Source organism: Hylobates moloch, unplaced genomic scaffold (genome assembly GCF_009828535.3).
Source record: "Hylobates moloch isolate HMO894 unplaced genomic scaffold, HMol_V3 SCAFFOLD_17, whole genome shotgun sequence".
NCBI classification, from domain to species: Eukaryota; Metazoa; Chordata; class Mammalia; order Primates; family Hylobatidae; genus Hylobates; species Hylobates moloch.
The window spans coordinates 75,909,378-75,932,500 of record NW_026652292.1 but is presented as its reverse complement, the minus strand read 5'-3'; the positions used below and the strand labels follow the sequence as shown (position 1 = coordinate 75,932,500).

The following is a 23,123-nucleotide window of genomic DNA, read 5'->3' as shown; positions in this document are numbered from 1 at the left end:
GGGCTGCAAGGAACCCACTGAAGGATGGAGGGCCAGGTGTCTGCCTGGCCAGGGCCACTGCACAGCTAGGAGTGAACTTCAGCGCCGCCAGCTATGGAAGACTGTTCTGCCTTCTTTACAGCACCCCCTGTCTTTGTCCATTTTCTGATCTTATAACAGAATGCCAGAAACTGGGGAATTTATAAAGAAAAGAATTAATTTCTTACAGTTCTGGAGGCTGAGAATTCCACAGTCAAGGGACTGCATCTGGTGAGGTCCTTCTTGCTGGTGGGGACTCTGCAGAGCCTCAAGGTGGCACAGGGCATCCCATGGCAAGGGGGCTGAGCGTGCTAGCTCAGGTCTCTCTTCCTCTTGTAAAACCACCAGTCTCACTCTCATGACAACCCATTCATCCATTAACTCATGAATGCAGTAATTCATTCATGAGGGTGGAAGCCTCATGACCTCACTTCTTAAAGTCCTACCTCTCAATACTGCCACATTAGGGATTATGTTTCCTTTTATTTTTTATTTTTATTTTTTTAGAGATGGGGTCTTGCTATATTGCCCAGGCTGGCCTCAAACTCCTGCTCAAGCCATCCTCCTGCCTCAGCTTCCCAAAGTGTTGGGATTACAGGTGTGAACCACCGCACTTGGACAGGATTAAGTTTCAACATGAGTTTTGGAGGGGACAGATATTCAAACCATAGCACTCTTCTAAATCACAAACACACTGGGGGAGCCAAGAAGAGCCTAGTGCAGGAGAGAGGCCTGCACAGGGTGAGCAGGAGAGAGGAAAAGTCCAGCCCACTCCTCCATGCCCAAGACCTGGGGCAGGGGAGAAGTTTTAAATCAGATGAGAGCTCTCAGGCTTGAGAGCCACCTGGACCTGACTTTGAATCCCCAGATAATGGCACATTTCACACTGTCTCTCCGGAGCGTGGCTGGAAAGGCTAAGGGCTCTGCAGGACTTCATCCTGAGATGGGTTGAAAGGGACAGAGATGAGAAAGAACTTGCTTCCATGACCCTTCACTGTGGCCATTGTTCAATAAACTGACTTTGCTCTTATCCTCCCTCCTGCGGGGCTTGAGTAGGCCCCACTTTAAGAAAAAGCTGAGGCCAGGCCCAGTGGCCCACGCCTGTAATCCCAGCACTTTGGGAGGCCGAGGCAGGTGGATCACCTGAGGTCAGGAGTTCCAGAACAGCCTGGCCAACATGGTGAAACCCCGTCTCTACTAAAAATACAAAAATTAGCTGGGCGTGGTGGTGGGCGCCTGCAACCCCAGCTACTCGGGAGGCTGAGGCAGGAGAATCACTCAAACCCAGGAGGCAGAGGTTGCAGTGAGCCGAGATTGTGCCACCGCACTCCAGCCTGGATGACAGAGTGAGACTCTGTCTCAAAAAAAAAAAAAAAAAGAAAGAAAAAGAAAAAGCTGATAATGACACCAACCACCCACCCCCGCCACTACACACACCCCATAGGGGAGCAGCAATTCCTTCCTTTACAAAAGGATTCTCCCTGGGCACGCATGACGTGCCAGCTGTGCCTGGCAAATCTGGCCTAGTTAGTAGCAGCCACATGGCCATGGATTCTCACCAGCCTGATGGTAACCAGGGTTTTTTTTTTTTTTTTGGAGACTGAGTTTCACCCTGTCATCCAGGCTGGAGTGTGCAGTGGCGCAATCTCAGCTCACTGCCACCTCTGCCTCCCAAGTTCAAGCGATTCTTCTGCCTCAGCCTCCCTAGTAGCTGGGCTTACAGACACATGCCACCACACCCAGCTAATTTTTGTATTTTTAGTAGAGACGGGCTTTCAGCATGTTGGCCAGGCTGGTCTCGAACTCCTGACTTCAGATGATCCTCCCTCCTCAGCCTCCCAAAGTGCTGGGATTACAGGCGTGAGCCACCGTGTCCAGCCTAACTAGGCTTTTATACAAAGAAGGAGTGAACGTGTTTGTCAACAGCTGGACCTCGTGGGCAATGTGTCAGTTTGTGGAACCTCTCTCAGGTATTTTGAAACCGGAACCTTGGCCAGGGGCCGGGGGCCTCTGCCGGGCATCTTTCCAGCCCGTCCACCATCCTGTTCTCACTTATCATGAAAGCAGTCCATTTGTGAGGCTGTGGCTGTATCCCTCACAGTGGCTGTTCTTCTGCCTTTTGTCCTGGTACATTTGTCTCTGTAAGCATGAACAGGGACTCAACGCCAGGCTTGGCGCTAAAGGGGCTGAGGATAACGGCGGCCAACATGCAGCCCCTGCAGTGAGGGGTCTCACAGTCCAGTGGGTGAGACAAGCAAGGAAACCAAGGAGGTCAGGTCCCTGCTGGAGGGAGGGGCGCAGGGACGGGTGGCAATGCCGGCAAATCCGGCGCACATACTTGAGCCAGGCCCCAGGGGAATGTGGGACGATCATCCCACGCCCATCCCCAGACTAACCGTATGAGGTAGGAGTGTGACTCCCCCAGTGCATGGAGGAGAAAACTGAGGCTCAAAGGAACGTGCCTCCCATCACGTGGCAACGGCGAGGGCGGCTATGTGAACCTGGGCAACTGTCAGTCACACCCGTAAACACTGTGAAAGTTGCAGATACCAGGATAAAATCACTTTTGTCAGACTTGGACAAAATAGGGCTGGGAAGGCATGAAGGAGAGGCTCGTACTCCCATGTCTGAGATAAGAACTGTTTCCAAGGACTTTCTAAAACCCCGTCAGAAACGCTTGTGCGTCCTTCACACAGCTCCTGCTTTGATGAGGCTTACCACTCGCCGTTCTGCAGGACTGCAGGAGCGCAGATAATGCGCTCTCCGAAGAACGTTCGCCCAGCACTGGCATCTCCAGCAAAGCACTGACAACAACTCTGCCTTTGAGCCTCGGGAACCAATGAACTCTGTTTCTAAGCAGCTTATGTAAATCTCTTTTTCCCAATAAAAGTGCCTCTTTCCCTTCCCTCGCCGAATGCGCTGATGGCTTGCATGCATTCCGGATTACCATCCTTATTTCTTACTCCCGAGTAAGCTCAACATATTTAGAGATCATTTTCTCTGGTGTCTTTTTTTAGGTTGACCATGATGCTGTTCTGCCTAGTTGTGATCCGGTCCCCGGGGTGGAGGTGAGGAAGGCTTATTGTACAGTAACTGCCGAGAAAGGTAGAGGGGATGGGAAGAAGGCAGGGATGCCCTGAAGGAGGGACACGAGCAGAGGCGTGGTGGTAGGAGTATGGGGGGTGCATGGATGGTGGGATCTGCAGAGATTCTGTCTGGCCGGAGGGAGGGGTGTTGGGAACCGGGTCCAGGGCTCAGCACAGAGGTAGTGGGGTCTGAGGGACCCAGCTTCTACTTCCTGTTCAGCCGCATTGCTGCTGCTTGACCCTGGGCCTTGGGGATAGCCTGGGAACAACCTGTGGGCATCCTGAGCTGCTTCTGATGTCCCACCCATCACCTCGACCTGCTCAGAGCAGAGCATTGTTCTGAAATCTGAGGCATTGTCCCGCCCACTGGTCCATCACTGGCTCCAGGAAGGGCCTAGTGTCTCTGGCCAGCTCTAGGTCACCTCCTCCTCCTCCTGAACCCTGTAAGTTGCCAGGCTGATGAGAAGAGTGGGACCCTGAGGATGAGCTGGATCGGAGCCCTGCTCCCCTTGATTTTGCTTGCACAGCTGGGAGGTCTGTTTGAAAAGCGAGGTTGCATAATTGCCTCCCTGGGGTATTGGCAGGGAATGCATCAAGATAGCGATTGGAGAGCTTCAATCCATCTCAAATATAGAAGGCCCCTGCTGGGCATCTTGGCCCTGGGCTGGCAGAGGCTAAGACTCTGGCTTTGCTTTTGAGGAGGTTGAGCCCCAGAGGCTCACTTGCTCATGACCAAGGGTGGCAGAAACAAAAGAGGGAAAAGGAGAGAAATGGTTCCTGGAAGAATAGACATCAACGCGGGGCCTGACATTCGCTCCTCCCCACCTTCCAACAGCTCTGTCAGCAATGAATTTCTCCTTGTCTTAACCCTTTTCTGCTTGAAAAAACTAGAGTGGTTTCTGTTTTCCTGAAGGACCCACTCAAGGTCTCTCGTGTAATGTGCACCCAGTACATAAGCGTTCTCCTTCCTTCCCACCCTCAGAACTGTTTTATTGGGATCCTTAATGTGTTGTTCATTGAATGCACCCTTCCTTCAAGGTCCACCTCAAACACCACCTTCCTCCATGAAGCCTTCTCAGCTCACTCCAGCTCCTAGTGGTTGCTCCTTTCTGCCAACTTGTTCATTCATTCATTCATTATTCAATGGATGTTTATTAGTGGCCCCCTCTGTGCCAGAAAAAAAAATCAGATACTCCATAACACCTCTCAGTTCCATCCTATTTGAACGGACAGTGCTGAATTTGACTTGAGGCTGTGCTCCCGGAAAACAGCAAGGATTAGGAAATCCCTTCACCCCTTTTGGGTTCCAGGAAACAGCTTACTGCAAAGAACCAACCTTTCCCAGTGGACTTGGGCAAGACCCACAGATGCCCACCCACGACTTTTTTGTTTGAGACAAGGCCAGGCACAGAACTTCCAAATTCTTTGCCTCATCAAAGATTAGCTAAACTGTGTGTCCCCACTCATCAATCTGGACTTGTTCATTCAACCCTCTGATTGACTCAAGTTTAGTTCAGCTTCTCTCCTCTCCCCAGGTCCCCAAACTTTGATCTACCTTCTGCCTGGGCTAGTGGATACCCCCTCCTAGTGGCACCTCCCAAAACCCTTGGCTGGCCACAGGAAAGACATTCTCTCATCTGCTGATTAAATCACTCCCCAAATCCCATCCATCCCACTCCCCACACCTGGTTCTGTCTAAGCCTTGTCTGCTCCTCCCTGGAGAAGAAAAGCTGTGCCTGGGCTTCAAGATGCTTGCAGGTGGCATTGCATAGCCTTCTCCGTATTCAATCATCCTTTCCCTCCTCTTGCAACAATTCTTTCTAATAAAGTCTCTGCTTACCCAAGTCCATACTTTTTTGTTTTTTTTTTGAGATGGAGTTTTGCTCTTGTTGCCCAGCCTAGAGTGCAATGGCGTGATCTCAGCTCACTGCAACCTCTGCCTCTCGGGTTCAAGAGATTCTCCTGCCTCAGCCTCCTGAGTAGCTGGGATTACAGGAGCTCACCACCATGCCCATCTAACTTTTGTATTCCTTTTTTTTTTTTTTTTTTTTGAGAAGGAGTCTCCCTGTGTCGCCCAGGCTGGAGTGCAGTGGCGCAATCTCGGCTCACTGCAAGCTCCGCCTCCCGGTTCACGCCATTCTCCTGCCTCAGCCTCTCCGAGTAGCTGGGACTACAGGCACCCGCCACCACGCCCGGCTAATTTTTTTGTATTTTTTTTAGTAGAGACGGGGTTTCACCATGGTCTTGATCTCCTGACCTCGTGATCTGCCCGCCTCGGCCTCCCAAAGTGCTGGGATTACAAGCGTGAGCCACCGCGCCTGGCCTTGTATTCTTAGTAGAAATGGGGTTTCACCATGTTGGTCAGGCTGGTCTCGAACTCCTGACCTCATGATCCACCCACCTCGGCCTCCCAAAGTGCTGGGATTACAGGCATGAGCCACCACGCCTGGCTTGTTTTGTTGTTGTTTTTAATATATGTGCTTGTTTTTCTTTTTCCTAAAATTGTGGTAAAAAACATAACATCGAATGAGGCATGTGAACCATTTTCAAGTATAGTTGAATAAAGCACATTCACTTTGTTGCGTGGCCATCACCACCATCCATCTCCAGAGCTTTCTCCTCTGTCCCCAGTAAACACTCACTCCCTGCTCCCAGCCCCCAGCCCCTGGCACGCACCATTCTACTTCTGTCTAGTGGAATCCCAGTATTTGACCCTTCCTACTGACTTATTTCACTTCACCTAATGTCTTCAAGTTTCCTTCGTGTTGTAGCATGTGTTGAAATTTCCCTCTTTTTTCCAGCTGGATAAAATTCCCCTGCATGTATGCACCAGAGTTCACTGATTCATTCATTTGAAAATTGACACTTGTGTTGCTTCCACCTCCTGGCTATTGTGAATGAGGCTGCTGTGAACCGGGAGTGCAGCTTCTCTTCAAGACCCTGCTGTCTGGCCGGGTGCGGTGACACACGCCTGTAACCCCAGCACTTTGGGAGGCCAAGGTGGGTGGATCACGAGGTCAGGAGTTCGAGACCAGCCTGGCCAACATGGTAAAACCCCGTCTCTATTAAAAATATAAAAATTAGATGGGCATGGTGGTGTGCACCTGTAATCCCAGCTACTCAGGAGGCTGAGGCAGGAGAATTGCTTGAACCCAGGAGGTGGTTACAGTGAGCTGAGACCAAGACACTGTACTCCAGCCTGGACAACAGAGCAAGACTCCATCTCAAAAAACAAAAAAAAGACCTTGCTGTCAATTCTTTTGGGTTGCTGGTTCTGTTTCTAATTTTTAATTTCAGTATTTATTTATTTATTTTTGAGATGGAGTAATTTCCTGCCTCAACCTCCCAAGTAGCTGAGATTACAAGCACCCACCACCCGGCTGATTTTTGTATTTTTGGTAGAGATGGTGTTTCATCATGTTGGCCAGGCTGGTCTCGAACTCCTGACCTCAAGTGATCCTCCCACCTCGGCCTCCCAAAGTGCTGGGATTACAGGAGTGAGCCACCGCACCTGGCTTTCATTTCAATTTTTTAATGTAGTTTTTTTTTCTTTCTTTCTTTCTTTCTTTTTTGAGACCGATTCTTACTCTGTTGCCCAGGCTAGAGTACAGTGGCGCAATCTAAGCTCACTGCAACCTCTGCCTCCTGGGTTCAAGTGATTCTCCTGCCTAAGCCTCCCAAGTAGCTGGGACTACAGGCACGCGCCCTCATGTCCAGCTAATCTTTGTATTTTTAGTAGAGATGGGGTTTCACCATGTTGGCCAGGCTGGTCTGGAACTCCTGACCTCAGATGATCTGCCGGCCTCAGCCTCCCAAAGTGCTGGGATTACAGGCATGAGCCACTGCACCTGGCCTGACATGGTTTTTTAATTCGAATTTTGGGGGCAGCAAGCCACCCAGGTGCCAAGGCAAGAGACCAAAGGACACAAGCTGTTCCAGGATAATAAAGAAAATATATACAATAAGAATAGTTATACTAGAAATAGATTATAGATATGATTATATATGAATATCATTAATCATTAGTTTGTTGTATTGCTCTTTATTCCAATATTATAATAATCTTTGTTCTACAATTATAACCTAGGAAAAACCAGGCCATACAGAAATAGGAGCCGAAGGGACATGGTGAGAAATGACCGGAAGACAAGAGTGTGAGCCCTCTGTTAACGCCGGCACAGGGCCATAAAGGGCTCCCTGGTCTAGCGGTAACACCAGCGCCTGGGAAGGCACCCGTTACCTAGTGGACCTCGGTCTAGTGGTAGCGTCAGTGCCTGGGGAAGGCACCCATTACTTAGCAGACCGGGAAAGGGAGTCTCCCTTTCCCTGGGTAAGTTAGAGAAGACTCTGCTCCACCACCTCTTGTGGAGGGCCTGACATCAGTCAGGCCCTCCCGCAGCCATCCAGAGGCCTAACCATCTCCCCATGATGCTGTGCTTCAGCGGTCATGCTCCTGGTCTGCTTTCATGTTCCACCCTGTACACCTGGCTCTGCCTTCTAGATAACAGTAGCAGAATTAGTGAAAGTACTGAAAGTCTTTGAAATGCATAGAAGAAATAATGGCGTAAGCTGTCCTCTCTCTCTCTGCCTCGGCTGCCAAACAGGGAAGGGCCCCCTGTCCAGTGGACACGTGACTCGCGTGACCTTACCTATCATTGGAGATGGCTCACACTCCTTACCCTGCCCACTTGTCTTGTATCCAATAAATAACAGTGCAGCCAGGCATTCGGGGCCACTACTGGGCTCCACGTCTAGGTGGTAGTGGCTCCCAGGCCCAGCTGTCTTTTCTTCTGCCTCTTTGTCTTGTGTCTTTATTTCTATGCTCTCTCGTCTCTACACACGAGGAGAAAAACCCACAGACCCAGTAGGGCCGGACCCTATGAAATTTGTCGGACCTTTTGAGCAACTTCTGAACCATTTTCTGCAGTGGCTGCAGCACTTTCCATCCCCACCAATGGTGCACAGTGGTCCCAATTTCTCCACGTTTTCACCAACACTTGTTATTTTCTATTTTTACTTGTTTTTTTAATAGTAGCCATTGTAATAGGCGTGAAGTCATATTTATTTGCTTTTTATTTGAGAAAATCAATACATATTTCTGAGCACTAAGTGCAAAGCCACAGCAGATGTGCAGGCAGGCAGGATGAGAAGGTGAAGGCTATGCAGGGCTTTGCTGTGAGGGCGGGAAGGTGCTGCGTTCTTGGGGCCTCTGCCCTGAGACCCCCGGGGCCCAGTGGGCGTAACCCTGCAACAGGTGCGTGGGTGACCGAGTGCTGGGTGTCAGAGGCTCGGACTTCCGTCACGCATGCACCACAACCTAGTGAGAGGCACAGAGGCACAGCGACCAACTCAAAGACCCAGCACAAAGGCATTCCAGAACACTCCCTCCTGAAGGGGCTTTTGAGATGACTGAGTCTGGGGATGCTGGAGACCTTCCTCGTTGGTGCAGTTGGTCAGGCTGAAAACATCTGTGGCAGCACAGTGTTGAGGAGGACCCTAGAGTCAACCTGAGCTCAGTGAGAAAATGCTGCAATCAGCAAGCGAGGCAGGCCAGGGGCATGGGTTGTGGGTGAGCAGGAAATGTCTTCATTATTATTGATTTATTATTAGTTTTTTAGAAGGGGTCTCCTCTATCACCCATCACCTAGGCTGGAGTGCAGTAGGGCAATCTTCGCTCACTGCAGCCTCGACCTCCTGGGCTCATGCAACCCTCCCACCTCAGCCTCCCAAGTGGCTGGGACTACTGGTGCACAACACCACACCTGGCTAATTTTTGTATTTTTGTAGAGACGGGGTTTCTCCATGTTGCCCAGGCTAGTCTTGAACTGCTGAGCTCAAGTGATCCTCCCTCCTCAGCCTCCCAAAGTGCTGGGATGACAGGTGTGAGCCATTGCACTAAGCCAGAAATGTTTTTACAAAGGAAAAAAAAAAAAAAAGCAAGACCCAGAAAGGTCACGTGCTTTCCCCAAGCTTGCACAGCAGGAAGGGCGGAACACAAATCGCCCGATGGCTCTTCTGTCAGCCAAACAGGCAGATAAATACGAAGCACTAAGTGTCTTCTTCCTCCTTTGTGGCTGCCCTCACCAGCCACATCTGCCAACGTGAGGGACAGTCCCTGTAGCACACGTCTGGGAAACAGGGCTGGCCCCAGTCCTGTGGTTTGGCCAGAGCCCATAGCCTCTGCATTCCCATATCAGCTACTTCTCTGGAATGAAAGCCAACACTAGCTGCTGAAAGAGAATTGTAAAACCTTAAAACCACAGGGCTGAAGGGAAACTTTAGACAGTTTCCAGTCTACTGCATTTTTCCCCCCAGAGGGAGTCTTGCCAAGGCTGCAGTGCAGTGGCACTATGTCGGCCCAGTGCAACCTCTGCCTCCTAGATTCAAGCGGTTCTCCCACCTCAGCCCCCCGAATAGCTGGGACTACAGGCGTCCACCACCATGCCCGGCTAATTTTTGTGTTTTTAGTAGAGACGGGGTTTCACCATGTTGGCCAGGCTGATCTCGAACTCCTGACTTCAGGTGATCCACTCGCCTCAGCCTCCCAAAGTGCTGGAATTACAGGCGTGAGCCACTGTGTCCAGCCTCTAGTCTACTGTTTTCTAACGTGCCTGATTTCATGGGGAAAAAATGTCAGTGGTTAAAAAATAATAAAAATTTTAAAATGAGAAAAATGCCAGGTAACATTTATTTTTAAGTACCACCTGGGTGCCAGACACTGCATTCATCACCCTGGATCTGTTCATTTTGATGAGGTTACCAGCTTAGCCTGCATGAAATGCTGAGATTCCAATAACAGATTTCCTTCTTTGCCTTGCCCACTAGGAATCTCATGACTGAAGGTGGAACTCACAGGTATTGTTAGGACTGTATGTATATCAGTTTCTGGGGTTGCCATGACAACGTACCACAAACTGGGGGACTTAAACAACAGAAATTGATATTCTTACAGTTCTAGAGGCCAGAAGTATGAGATTAAGATATTGACAGGGTTCCCTCTGAAGGTGCTGGGAGGGACCTCTCTTCTAGCTTCTGGTAGTTTCTCGGCTTGTGGCAGCACTGTTCTAATCCTCACATGGTGTTCTCTCTGTATGCGTCTGTGCCCAAATTTCCCCTTTTATTAAGGGCACCAAGCTGGGAGCAGTGGTTCATGCCTGTAATCCCAGAGCATAGGGAGGCCAAGGCAGGAGGATCACTTGAGCCTAGGAGTTTGAGACCAGCCTGGGAAACATAGTGAGACTCTATCTCTTCTAAAATTAAAAATTAGCAGGGTGTGGTGGCATGTGCCTGTAGTCGTAGCTACTTAAGAGGCCAAGTCGAGAGGATCACTTGAGCCAAGATTGCAGTGAACTATGATCGCACCACTATATTCCAACCTGGATGACAGAGCAAGATCCTGTCTCAATAAATAAATAAATAAATAAATAAATAAATAAATAAATAAATAAAATAATAAGGATGCCAGCCATATTGGATTAGGTGTCCATCCTATTCCAGTGTGACCTCATCTTAGCTTGACTCATGATATATAGATGACTCTGTTTCCAAACAGGGTCACATTCTGAGGTCCTGGGGTTTGTGACTTCAACATATGAATTTTTGTGGGACATGGCCACCTTCTCGCCATGTCCTCACATGGCCTTTCCTTGGTATGCGCTCATGGAAGGCGAGTGAGTGAGGTCTCTGGTGTCTCTTCCTACAAAGGCATGAATCCTACCGGATCAGGGTCCCACCCTTATGCCCTCATTTAACCTTAATTAATTCCTTAGAGGGCCTGTCTCCAAATACAGCCATACTGGGAGCTAGAGCCTCACCATATGAATTCTGGGGGACACAGGCATTCAGCTCCTAACAGCATGTTATGCATTTCTATGTAGGAACCATACCTCCTGGCTTCAGCTCATCCTGCATTCAGCTCCTAACAGTATGTTATGCATTTCTATGTAGGGACCATATCTCCTGGCTTCAGCTCATCCTGCACCTCTCTTTTCCCATGGTATTGCCATAGTCTTCTTGGAGTAAGGCACATGTTTATAAACACAAAATAGTGGAACTGTCCGGAGTTGATATATAGAAGCCAGAAGGACAGTACCCCCCATGACTGATTGGTCATTTCCTGCAGTCTCTTCTGTCCCCGAGGTCAGTGGTTTCACTCTTGTCCTTCGAGGTTTCTGGGGGTCTTCTGGAGCTCAAGGCTGGAGGGGGATAAAAGGATGAGGGGCCAGGCACACAGGGCTCTGCGTTCCCATCCTCCTATCAACCAGAGCATCGAGTTTTCCTATCCTGTGGACTGGGCTTCCACGTAACATGTCATGAATACGTGTTTGAAAAGCCTGCAGCCCAGCCAGAACCACCAGCTCAGCCAGAAGGAAAAAGTGTCTCTCCTCAAAGCCGAGCTCTCTCTCTCTCTCTCTCTCTCTCTCTCTTTCTTTCTCTTCTTTCTTACAGTCAGTGGTCAGGCAGTCTACAGCAAAGGGCCCTGATAAAATTACCTTGTAATTTAAGAATCTGGGAGATGAAAAGTAAAATGACCAGCTTCCATTAGCAATAGGACTTGTCTGTCATGGGCCTCACTGCCCTGGACTCTAGGATTTGAGAATTACAGGCAGCTTCATTTACTGGGCCACTCAGCACTCACTACTGGTGCCAGGCATTGGGGTCACTAGTGCCACTGCCCCACGGGTGCTGAGATGAGAGCCCCCTGGGCAGGTGGGTCTGCTGCTTGGCAGAGGTTGGGTATGTGTGCAGGGTTACAACAGGCCAGGGGGTGGTGGAGGGCATGGCCAGCTCTAAGGCCTGCAGGAGGTGGTGAGGAACAAGATGCAGCCACACCTGTCTGCAGACCCAGGAATAGGGTGAATTAAATTGTATGATCTTGATATATTGCATTTGAAGCCTTCAAACCTGAGTAACTTCATTAGTTTGCTAGGGCTGCAGTAGCAAAGTATCAGGAGCTCAGTGGCTTAAAAATAGACATTTCTGGCTGGGTGTGGTGGCTCATGCCTGTAATCCCAGCACTTTGGGAGGCCAAGGCAGGTGGATCACCGGGTCAGGAGATCAAGACCATCCTGGCTAACACAGTGAAACCCTCTCTCTACTAAAAATACAAAAAATTAGCCAGGTGTGGTGGTGGGCGCCTGTGGTCCCAGCTACTTAGGAGGCTGAGACAAGAGAATGGTGTGAACCCAGGAGGCGGAGCTTGCAGTGAGCCAAGATAGCGCCACTGCACTCCAACCTCGGCGACAGAGCGAGACTCCGTCTCAAAGAAAAAAAAAAAAGGACATTTCTGCTCTCACAGTTCTGGAGGCTAGAAGGCCAAGATCAAGGTGACTGCAGGGTTGCTTCCTTCTGAGGCTGTGAGAGGGAATCTGTGCCAGGCCCTCTCCTGGCTTCGGGTGCTTTGATGAAATCTTTGGTGCTCCCTGACCTCTGCCTTCGTGTTCACAGGGCGCTCCCCTGAGTGCATATCTATGTCCCAATTTCTCCTTTTCACAAGGATACCTGTCACATCAGGGGCCTTCCCCACTCTAGCAGGACCTTATCTGAACTAATTACATCTGCACTGACTCTATTTCTAAATAAGGTCACATTCTGAGGTTCTGGAGGTTTGGACTCCAAGATGTGAATTTAGGAGGGGGTGCAATGCAACCCATAAAAGGAACTAACTTGCTTGGATTTTAGGTAAAATTATTAGTGGTCATTTTGACACAAGCATAATGAAATTATTTTGTCTAATAAAAACTCCACCTCCACCATCCATTCATTAAATAATTGCTGAATGCCTGTGATGTGCCTGGCGCTGTTCTGGGATTGGAGGAGATGCAGTGAATGAGAAGGACGGGAATCCTGTTCCCTTGGCACCTGCAAGAGAGAACAACCACGAAGGCCCACATGAATTGTGGATTTACCCCCACCCCAGGCTGTGATCTGGCCCTTAATGGACTATTTCCTGTTCCTCACAGCAGCCCTAGGAGGTGGGCATGGTTATTACTCTCCCACTTCACAGAGGGGAAAACCGAGTCGCAGGCCCAAGGTCACGGACCAGTTTCTCTGAGCTGCCTCTCTCACCCCTCCAGGTGCCAGTCAACAATATTGGACCCCGATTTAAGTTGATACTTTACGGTGGTGGAATTTTCCAAACAAAAATCAGGCCCCCCCAGCATGAGTATATTTAGGAAGCAGCTGAACTCATTAGCTGGGCGTGGGAGCACACGCCTGTAATCCCAGCTACTCGGGAGGCTGAGGAGAGAGAATTGCTTGAACCCAGGAGGTAGAGGTTGCAGTGAGCTGAGATCGCACCACTGCGCTCCAGCCTGGGGGACAGAGATCGCACCGCTGCGCTCCAGCCTGGGGGACAGAGCGAGACTCCATCTCAAAAAAAAAAAAAAGAAGAAGAAGAAGCTGAACTGAAGCAGCACCAGAACACCAGGCTCTGTAGTTGCTGCTCCCACTTCTGTGGCAAGAAGCAGCAAGAAGGAGACTGAGTTCCATTTTGAACCCTGCTCCACAGGGGAGCTGGATTCAGCTTCAGCCCGTGGGTGTGGACTCTGGAAGCAGCCACCTGGACACCAGCCAAACTCATGTCATCCTCACAGCAGTCCTGTGGGATAGGGCTACTTGGTTGTTACTATTATTTATTGTGGTAGAATACACACAACATGAAATTTACTATTTTCACCATTTTAAAGTGTACAATTCAGTGGCATTTAGTGTGTGTACAAGGTTGTGCAACCACCCCACTGTATTAGTCTGCTCTGGCTGATATAACAAGATGCCACACACTGGGGGGATTACATTTTTCTTCTCACAGTTCTGGAGGTTGGAAGTCCAAGGTTTAAGGTGCCAGCAGGCTGGCTGTAGTGGCTCACACCAGTAACCCCAGTACTTTAGGAAGCCCAGGAGGGAGAATCGCTTGAGGCCAAGAGTTTGAGATCAGCCAGGGCAACAAAGTGAGACCCCATCTCTACAAAAAATAAAAATTAGCCAGACGTGATGGCATGTACCTATAGTTTACTAAGGAGGCTGAGGCAGGAGGATTGCTTGAGCCCAGGGGGAGGCTATGGTGAGCCAGGAGTGCATCACTGTATTCCAGCCTGGATGACAGAGCAAGACCTTGTCTCTTTATTTATTCTTTTTTTAAAAAAAGGAAAACAAGGTGTCAGCAGCATTGATTTCTGATGAGGCCTCTCTTCCTGGCTTGCAGACAGCCCAGCCTTCTCTCTGTATTCCCACATGGTCTTTCCGCATGTGCAGAGAGAGGCAGAGAATCTGGTGTCTCTTCCTTTTCTTATAAGGACACCGATCCTATGGAGTCAGGGCCCCATACTTATGACCTCATTTAACCCTTATTACTTCCTTAACGGCCCCAGCTCCAAATGCAGTCACCTTCGGGATTAGGGGATTCAACATGTGAATTTTAGGGGGAGGGGGAAACAGTCCAGTCCATCATAACCACTCTCTAGTTCCAGAACTTTTTCATCAGCCCTCACAGAAACCCAGTGAGCAGTCACTCCCCATTCCCTCTCCCCCAGAGCCTGGTCACCACTAACTTACTTTGTGTCTCTATGGATTTGTCTGCTCTGGACATTTCATAAAAACGGGATAATAGGCCGGGCGTGGTCACCGAGGCCCCCTGGGAGCTTGGCCAAGTTCACGCTGCTGTCAGATGCGGCGCCTGTGGGGAGCTGGGAGGTGGGACCCAGGCTGGGTTGCTCCTAGGGCAGCTCCAGCCTGAACATTAAAGTCCAGGCCACAGTCAGCTCAACAGGGTGAAAAATACTTGACCAACTGACTTCCCTTCTCAGGACACGCGCCTCCAAACCGGGGCAAAAGAGAGCGCCACTCTCCAATGGGCCCCTGGGGGTCGAAGGGGAAGGTCCCTAATGTGCTTGGTCACCTGCCCAGGGTTGCAGAAATGCTGCTTCTGCTGGCGGCCTTAACACAGGGAACAGCCGGGCCACGTCTCTGCCTGTTGCCAGTGGCTATGTTGCCATCTGGTGGCTGGAAGGAAACGCTGTAGCCCTGGGAATTCAGGCAAGAGGGGGCTTGGACCGAGCTCCTCCCGCCTGCTCAGAACCATGCGGGGCCTTCACAGATGTCCTGAGCTGAAGGGAAGTGACAGGAGTTTCACAGGGATTCAGAGTCAGTGTCGAAACACACGTTTTCTGACAAGGGAAGATGTTTATGGCAATTTGCTACATGAAAGGCAGATTACAAAGTAGGATGTACGGTATAATCTACTTTAAAAAGCGTTCGCCCGGAGCGGTGGCTCACGCCTGTAATCCCAGCACTTTAGGAGCTGAGGTGGGCAGATTACGAGGTCAGGAGATCGAGACCATCCTGGCTAACACGGTGAAACCCTATCTCTACTAAAAAAAAAAAAAAAGAAAAGAAAAGAAAAGAAAAAATAGCCAGGCGTGGTGGCAGGCGCCTGTAGTCCTAGCTACTCCGGAGGCTGAGGCAGGAGAATGGCGTGAACCTGGGAGGCGGAGCTTGCAGTGAGCCAAGATGGCACCACTGCACTCCAGCCTGGGGGACAGAGTGAGACTCTGTCAAAAAAAAAAAAAAAAAACTTCAAGTGTCTATATTTCTTTGTGTCTGATTGCAGAGGGAAATGTCTGATAGGAAATAAACCGAGATGTGAACAGTGTGCCGCCGTATCGGATTGTCAAGGGATTTCACGAGAGAATGCATGCGATGCATGAAGGACTTTTTTCCTTTTTACTTCTTTGTATTTTCTGATATATTTTCCTGTTGTCCATGTATTATTACTTGAGTAATTTAAGAAAAAAGATGTGGCTGGGCACGGTGGCTCACGCCTGTAATCCCAGCACTTTGGAAGTCTAAGGTGTGAGGATTTCTTGAGTTGAGGCGTTTGAGATCAGCCTGGGCAACATAGTGAGACCCCGTCTCTATAAAAAAAATTTTTTTAATTAGCCAGGCGTGGTGGTGCATGCCTGTGGTCCCAGCTACTCGAGAGACTGAGGTGGGAGGATCGCTTGAAGCCAGGAGTTCCAGACCAGCCTGGGCAACATAGTGAGACTCTATCTCTACAAAAAGTTAAAAAAAACATTTAGCCAGGCGTGGTGGTACTCCCCTGTGGTCCCAGACTACTTGGGAGGCTGAGGTGGGAAGATCACATGAGCATGGGAGGCTGAGGCTGCCATGAGCCATGATCACCACTGCACTCCAGCCTGGGCAACGAAGTGAGACCCTGTCTCAAAAAGTAGTTAAAATAATGGGGAAGAATGCAAGACGCTCCTGGAGCAGGCTGGGTGATGAGTATCGTGAATCCAGTAGTAGTAGGTGTCTCTCCAGATCCATCACAACCCAGCAGGTGAGGCCTGTGCTCCGTTCCAGGCTGCATCTTTTCCTGGCTTGGGGCTTTGCCACCAGGTCATCCTGGAACTTTGGGACCCAACTGTCCTGGCTCGGTGGTATTCGGCAAGTTCCTTGACCTCTCAGGGAGTCACTTTCCCCAACTGTCCACGGGGCAATTATGAGATACACCTTACAGGGTTCTTGTGAAGCTTGAGTTGACTTGCAGAGCGTTTACCATTGTGCTGGCACATGATAGACACAATATGTCCTTGCTACTGTTATTATCCAGCAAGTCACTTCACATTTCAGGGTGTCTGTACAATGTGGGATTTACACTAGATCAGCGTGCTTTCAAGTACTGTCCTTGCACTCCCTGCCTCAGAATCATCTAGAAAACCTGTTAAATGCAGATTCCTAGGCCTTGCCCCAACCTATACATCATTTCCAAACATCTGCATTGTCAACAAGTCTTCCAGCTGAGTCACGAAAGGTTGAAGCCCATGGAATAGGATACAATTGCTAAGATCCCTTTTCGCTCAGACAATTTTAAGATGCTGGGGGTTTTCTGATGACCTGCCCCGCCTCTTGGCCTCTGCTTCCAACTTGGTAATGGAAGCCAGGTCTTGACACTGGAAGGTTCTACCAAAACCTAGCCATGGGCCATTCTTAGAAAATCATAGAGCTCTAAAATGGAAATTCTGTAGCCATTGCACAGTCAGGACACTGAAGACCAGTGAGAAGAGGGCATTTGTCACACAGCCAGCTAGCGATGGAGCCAAGATCACAGTCCTGGTGTCCTGACTGGGATAAAAGGTGTGTGCACACATGTGGGAACACACACACACACACCCCGTTATTCTTGCTGTGGATGGCCCATGCCGTGTGTACAGCACAAGGTCAAGGTCTGGTCTGCTGTCAGATAATTTGCTGTCCAAGTTTGCATTCACGCATATCCAAGCCTTTTCACCTCTTCTGAGATTTTCCTTCTTTAGGATAAGGCTTTGGGGCCAGGGTAACAAGAACAGAAAAGGAAGAGACAGGAAAGTGAATGAAGAGAGCTTTGGGGTTTTGGTTTGTTTGTTTTTGGAGACAGAGTCTCATTCTATTGCCCAGGCTGGGGTGCAGTGGCACGATCTTAGCTCACTGCAACCTCCGCCTCCTTGTTCAAGCGATTCTCCTGTCTCAGCCTCCTGAGTAGCTGGGATCACAGGTGCCTGCCACCACACCCGGCTGATTTTTGTATTTTTAGTAGAGATGGGGTTTCACCATGTTGGCCAGGCTGGTCTTGAACTCTTGACATCTACCTACCTCAGCCTCCCAAAGTGCTGGAATTACAGGCATGAGCCATTGAGCCCAGCTGAGAGCTTTGGTTTTAATGCTATTCCCTAAAGTTTTATTCTACAAGAGCAAATTATTGTCCTCATCAAGCAGATTTATTCAAAGATGTGACTTGGCCTAGGTGTCTTGTTGTCTGAGCCTTTGGCAAATCCAGCGCCTGGCATACAGGAGGCAACTCCATACTTATACTGATGAAGTAAGATAACTCTTAAGGTTTTTAGTCTGAGTAAAACCCTCAGGATTTTTACTCAATAAAGTCCTGGAGGAACAGGATTGCCATTTAATAAGGTGGCCATGAATTGAGGAGAAGACAAGGAGCTTGGTCTTAAAAGCTCTTGGTCTGGGGTGTCTGTGAAGACACTGGTAGGCAGCTCAGGACAGGAATCCAGAGTTTTGGGAGGAGTCACGGGCAGACAGTACTTAAGGTCATGAGATGTGAGTGTAAGTGTTAAATAAAGAGGAAAGAAACACGAAAAGCCACTCAACAGTCAAAGATAGGTTATTTTGGAGAATAAACCTGAGAGGGGCTTCTGGCCGAGTTAGGTCAGAGGCCCTCTCTCTTATAAACTAAGAGTATTTAAGGGTTCAGGGTGGGAGAGCTTATCACAGGCTCAGAATGTTTCTGTGTCTCTGTCTTGCTTATCTGGGAGGGAGAGTTTTTGCATCTGTTCCCACACGTCTTCCTGCAGCTGCAGGCATAACACCCAAGTTTGCTTTTAGCTTCCCTATCTCAGTGTGCCTAAAGGGAAAGGAATGTGCTTATTAGGGACCACTGTTTTACTGGGGTCCATTGTATGAGGGTGAAGTTTGGTGGTTACGAAGAGACTTTCCCTCCTCCCTCTGTGCTCAAGCTATCTTATCTGTGTTTCCTTGTCTGCTCTTCCTGGCTGCTTGTTGTTAGAAGAGAAGTGATTTCCTTGAAATGCATGAGGTTAGAAAGGGAGCTGGAATTTTGGAGTTATTTGTCCAAGATGACGGTGCTCCTGCTTTGTCATTGAGGAGATGGCCTAGGGACAGAGTCAAGGCCAGTGAGGAGGTCCAGGGCCTGTGCTCTTAAATTCAGGGCACCCCAACTTTAAGATGTGTGTTGGGGTAGGGGAAGGAGTCCAAGACAGAGCCACCGGTGCATGAAGGGGAAACCTAGCAGGGGTGGTCCTCTTGGTTCTTGTTTCAAGAAGAAAAAAGGAATGCACTCGCTGCTGAAGTGTCATATACTGCCTCAGAGTCATTAGGATGGGGACTGAGAATTCTCACTCGGTTTAGCAATGGGGAGGTCGTGGGCCACCTGGGCAAAAACTATTTCAGTGGAGTCTGATGAACAAGGTTCAGGAAAAAAAAAATCAATCAATCTAGGAGGTCCAATATTTTGACTAAAAAGTATTCCAAAGACATTCATTTGACAATTTGTTACTGAGCATTTACGGTCAGGCACTGTTCTGGGCACTGAGGATAAAGCAGTGAACAAGAGAGACATGAAGAGTTTACATCCCGGCCAGGCTTGGTGGCTCATGCCCGTTAATCCTAGCACTTTGGGAGGCCTAGGTGAGAGGATTACTTGAGCTCAGGTGTTTGAGACCAGCCTGGGCAACATAGTGACACTCTGTCTCTATTAAAAAAAAAAAAAAAGAGCTTACATCATAATGGAGAAGATTATATAGTAGGTCAGATGGTGATAATAAGACTTAGTGAGAAAAAGAAAAGGGGGAAATCAAGGGGTTGGGGGCAGGTTGGTTTTAGATGGGAAAGTGCAGAGTCCACGGGCACAGATGTGGGGAGGTAGGGAGGTGTTATGGGAACTTGAGGAATGTTCTTTCCTATTTGTTTCTTTCTTTTTTCTTTTCCTTTTTTTTTTGAGACAGTCTTGCTTGGTTGCCCAGGCTGGAGTGCAGGGGTGCGATCTCACTGCAACCTCCGCTTCCCAGGTTCAAGCAATTCTCATGCCTCAGCCTCCTACAGGCGTGTGGCACTATACCTAATTTTTGTGTTTTTAGTAGAGATGAGGTTTCACCATGTTGCCAGGCTGGTCTCGAACTCCTGAGCTCAAGTGACCCGCCTGCCTCGGCCTCCCAACGTGTTGTGATTACAGGCATGAGCCACCACGCCTGGCCCCTATTCGTTCCTAGGTTCTGAGAGAAATAGGAAGCAAGGCCATAAGCAAGAGGACAGACAGCTGCAGAGGTCTGAGAAGATACCACACAAGTGCCTAAGGCAGCACGTGGCCTGGATCAAGGAGAGGGGATTGTAGGATAGGGCGGGGGCTCAGGAGAGCTGTAGCAACTGGAGAATGGCTGTTTCTCACCAGCCTGGCTGGGCTGTGTGTAGTGCTGGAGGTTCACCAGGTGGAATGGATAAAGGGGTTGGTGGGTGAACCATGGCCGAGGAGGGTCCACAGGGACAGCCAAGGGGATGGATGCGCTGTAGGTGCTGGGAGGCTGAAGAGCTACAGGAGTTGGGAGGAGGGAGGAGCCAGAGGAGGCCATGAGAGGAGAGGACACGGGGAGGAAGGAGGAAGATCTGCATTCACGTGCGGCTATTGTGTTCCAAGCTCACTCCGTGTGTGCAATGGGGACAACAGATGCTCGCTGAGCCAGCCTGGCAGGAGCACAGTGCAGCTGATGGTTGGGAAACCAGGAAATGCACCAGTAATGGACTTCAGAGCTGATGCCCTACTCTGCAACTGTGCTGTTTTTCTATGAAAACCCTCTCTTCCTCACTAGTCTCTCATTGGGTATCTTGTAATTCTGAGTTAGAGCTGCTCATGAGTATTCGAGGGTGCTATAAGCAGATCACCTGTGACGTGCCACATCCACAGTCTCACCTTGATATTCTAGCAACAGCGCCACGGGCACATCTTCCCGCAGAGGCTGTCAAGCCCACTGGGAAGGGGAAGTAAATATTTAGAAAGCCCTGTCAAGGGCCAGGTGCTGGGCAGGTATTTTCAAGTAGGTGCTCACATCAGTCAAGCCTTGTAAAAATGCTGGAAGATGTTCCTCTCATACTGCACAAAAGAAACCCCAGAGAAGATCCTGAGAGGATGAATAGCTCACCCATGACATTGCCAGTAAGTGGCAGCCAGGAGTCAGGCGGTTCTGACCACTCAGAAACCCGCTGTACCAGGAGGGAGACTGACCGATGAGGTTCTTATCCTTGCAGAGTGAGTCCTCACTGCTATTTATTTTTATACCCCTATAATCTTTAGATTAATAAAAATGCTAGAGGAAACATACAATATATAGAAAAGTTTCATTTATTCAAATTAAATTATGGTAGGTTTCATATACAAATAAATTCTGTGTAAATAATACAAAATGCTACAAATTTCAATCTTGTAAAAATGCAAAAATACTTGTAATACTATACATATATAATTCCTTTAACATGACCAACATGTACAGCAGTTGACAAAATGCACATGCGCTTCCCCCCCACAGCTGAAGCTGCGGAGACAGCATCAAGCCTTTGCTTCTGTGACGTCAGCGCTCCCTCCCGCCCTGCCTCACGGTGAGCCAGCAGGCCCTTCCCCTCAAACCCCCAGCTCAAGATGCTTCAGATTATGAGCCATCATCAGGAGGGAAGCTGCCTATTCTCTGGCTAGTTAGAAGGAACCGTCACAGGGAAACTGGGTCCTCCTACAGCCTTGACACCAGCCTGCCAAACTGAGAACAAGCCTCTACCGTGGAGAAGCGTGGTACGTCACTGGTCTAACTCATTTTCATTCTGCAGCGTCTTCATCGCTAGCCCCCAGAGAGTCATGCTGGAGAAAAACTGGCCCTCTGAGTTCCTATAAGTGGTGGAAGACGCTCGACTGCCCAGGGGGTCACTGCCATGGTTGTCCAAAGCAGCCAGAGAGGAACGGATCATGGCCATGCCATCGGCCTGCAGTGGTTCGCCGCCGGCTGGGGTGTCCACATCTGAGTAAGCATAGGCCTGAGGCTGTGTCTGCTGCATCTGGGGCTTGGCAAGTTTACCAGGATCCAAACTCAGCTTCTCCTGGTCACTAACTCCATGAGGTTGGATCATGGAACGTAACTTACAATAGGGGCCGCCAGAGTGGCTATCAAATTCTGCCACAGAATTTTCCACTGGGTGGACTGGGAGTTTAACTGACACTGGCATCAGCGTCACGGACGTGTCTTGGGAGAAAGAGTCTGAGCTCTGAGATTTCTCCAGGTCGGAGGTGTCGATGGCTTGGTTGAGCTCCTCCAGCACGTCCGGGCTCTCGTCACCAGCTTTGCAGTGCATCTTCTTGTGCCGCCGGAGCACTGCGGAGCGGGTAAAGCACTTGGTACAAATCTCACACGTGTACGGCTTCTCCCCAGTGTGAGTGCGGACATGCCTGCGGAGGTCACCTGATCCCCCAAAACATTTCCCTGGATAAAGAAAAACAGTTATTTATTTACTTAAACAGGGTCTCACTATGTGGCCCAGGCTGGTCTTGAACTCCTAGCCTCAAACAATCCTCCTTCCTCAGACTGTCAAGTAGCTGGGACGACAGGTGCATATACATTTTGTAGAGACAGGGTCTTGCTATGATGCCCAGGCTGGAAAAAGATGCTTTTACAGTGGCCATTCTGGAAGGATTCTCCCCTCCCCTCCCAAGACACTGAACAACCCTGATCTGAGGAGAAGGGGTCACCTCACAGCTCCTGCTCACTCTGGAAGGCTTTCCATTCCTGTGGGAGGTGCTTCTCCAGCTGCGGACCCCTCCAGCAGATGGCCTTTGGGTTTTGAGTATCTCAGCGTCAGCCCTTCGATTCTCACTGAGTCTCCCTGCACATGGGTGCCATGGGCACCCGCCAAGCCCATGCTGAGAAACCACAGCTCTCGTCAGTTTCACTACATGTTCATAAATCCAACACAGCCAATCTATAATTTAGAAACATCTTTTCTAAAGGTGTTTGTGTATTCGGGTGTTTGTCTCGAAAAAAAAAAAAAAATCGCCCAGGCTAGAGTGAAGTGGCACAGTCTTGGCTCACTGCAACCTCTGCCTCCAAGGTTCAAGCGATTCTCCTGCCTCAGCCTCCTGAGTAGCTGGGATTACAGATGCCTGACACCAAGCCTGGCTAATTTTGTATTAATATTTTTAGTAGAAATGGCATTTCACCATGTTGGCCAGGCTGGTCTTGAACTCCTGACTTCAAGTGATCTGCCCACCTCAGCCTCCCAAAGTGCTGGGAATGAGGCGCCCAGGCTGGAGTGAGGTGCAGTCTTGGCTCACAGCAACCTCCACCTCCTGGGTTCAAGCAATTCTCATGTCACAGCCTCCTGAGTAGCTGGGATTACAAGCGTGTGCCAACACACCAGGCTAATTTTTGTATTTTTTGTAGAGATGAGGTTTTGCCATGTTGGCCTGGCTGGTCT

The 23,123-nt window shown here is 49.5% G+C and overlaps 1 protein-coding gene across 3 annotated transcripts in view; it reads right to left on the bottom strand.

The window, feature by feature from the left end:
- Nucleotides 1–20,991: 20,991 nt before the first annotated feature.
- The window catches only part of ZBTB49 (zinc finger and BTB domain containing 49), a 31,426-nt gene continuing 29,294 nt past the window's right edge, over nt 20,992–23,123 (bottom strand). For 2 of the 3 annotated variants that reach the window (XM_058430213.1, XM_058430214.1), the window contains exon 7: nt 21,033–22,132. In XM_058430213.1, coding sequence (XP_058286196.1) covers nt 21,456–22,132 — 677 coding nt within the window. In that variant the 3' untranslated portion in view covers nt 21,033–21,455. Of the gene's footprint in view, nt 22,133–23,123 lie in introns of all 3 variants that reach the window. The other variant, XM_032135743.2, reaches the window with a different exon arrangement.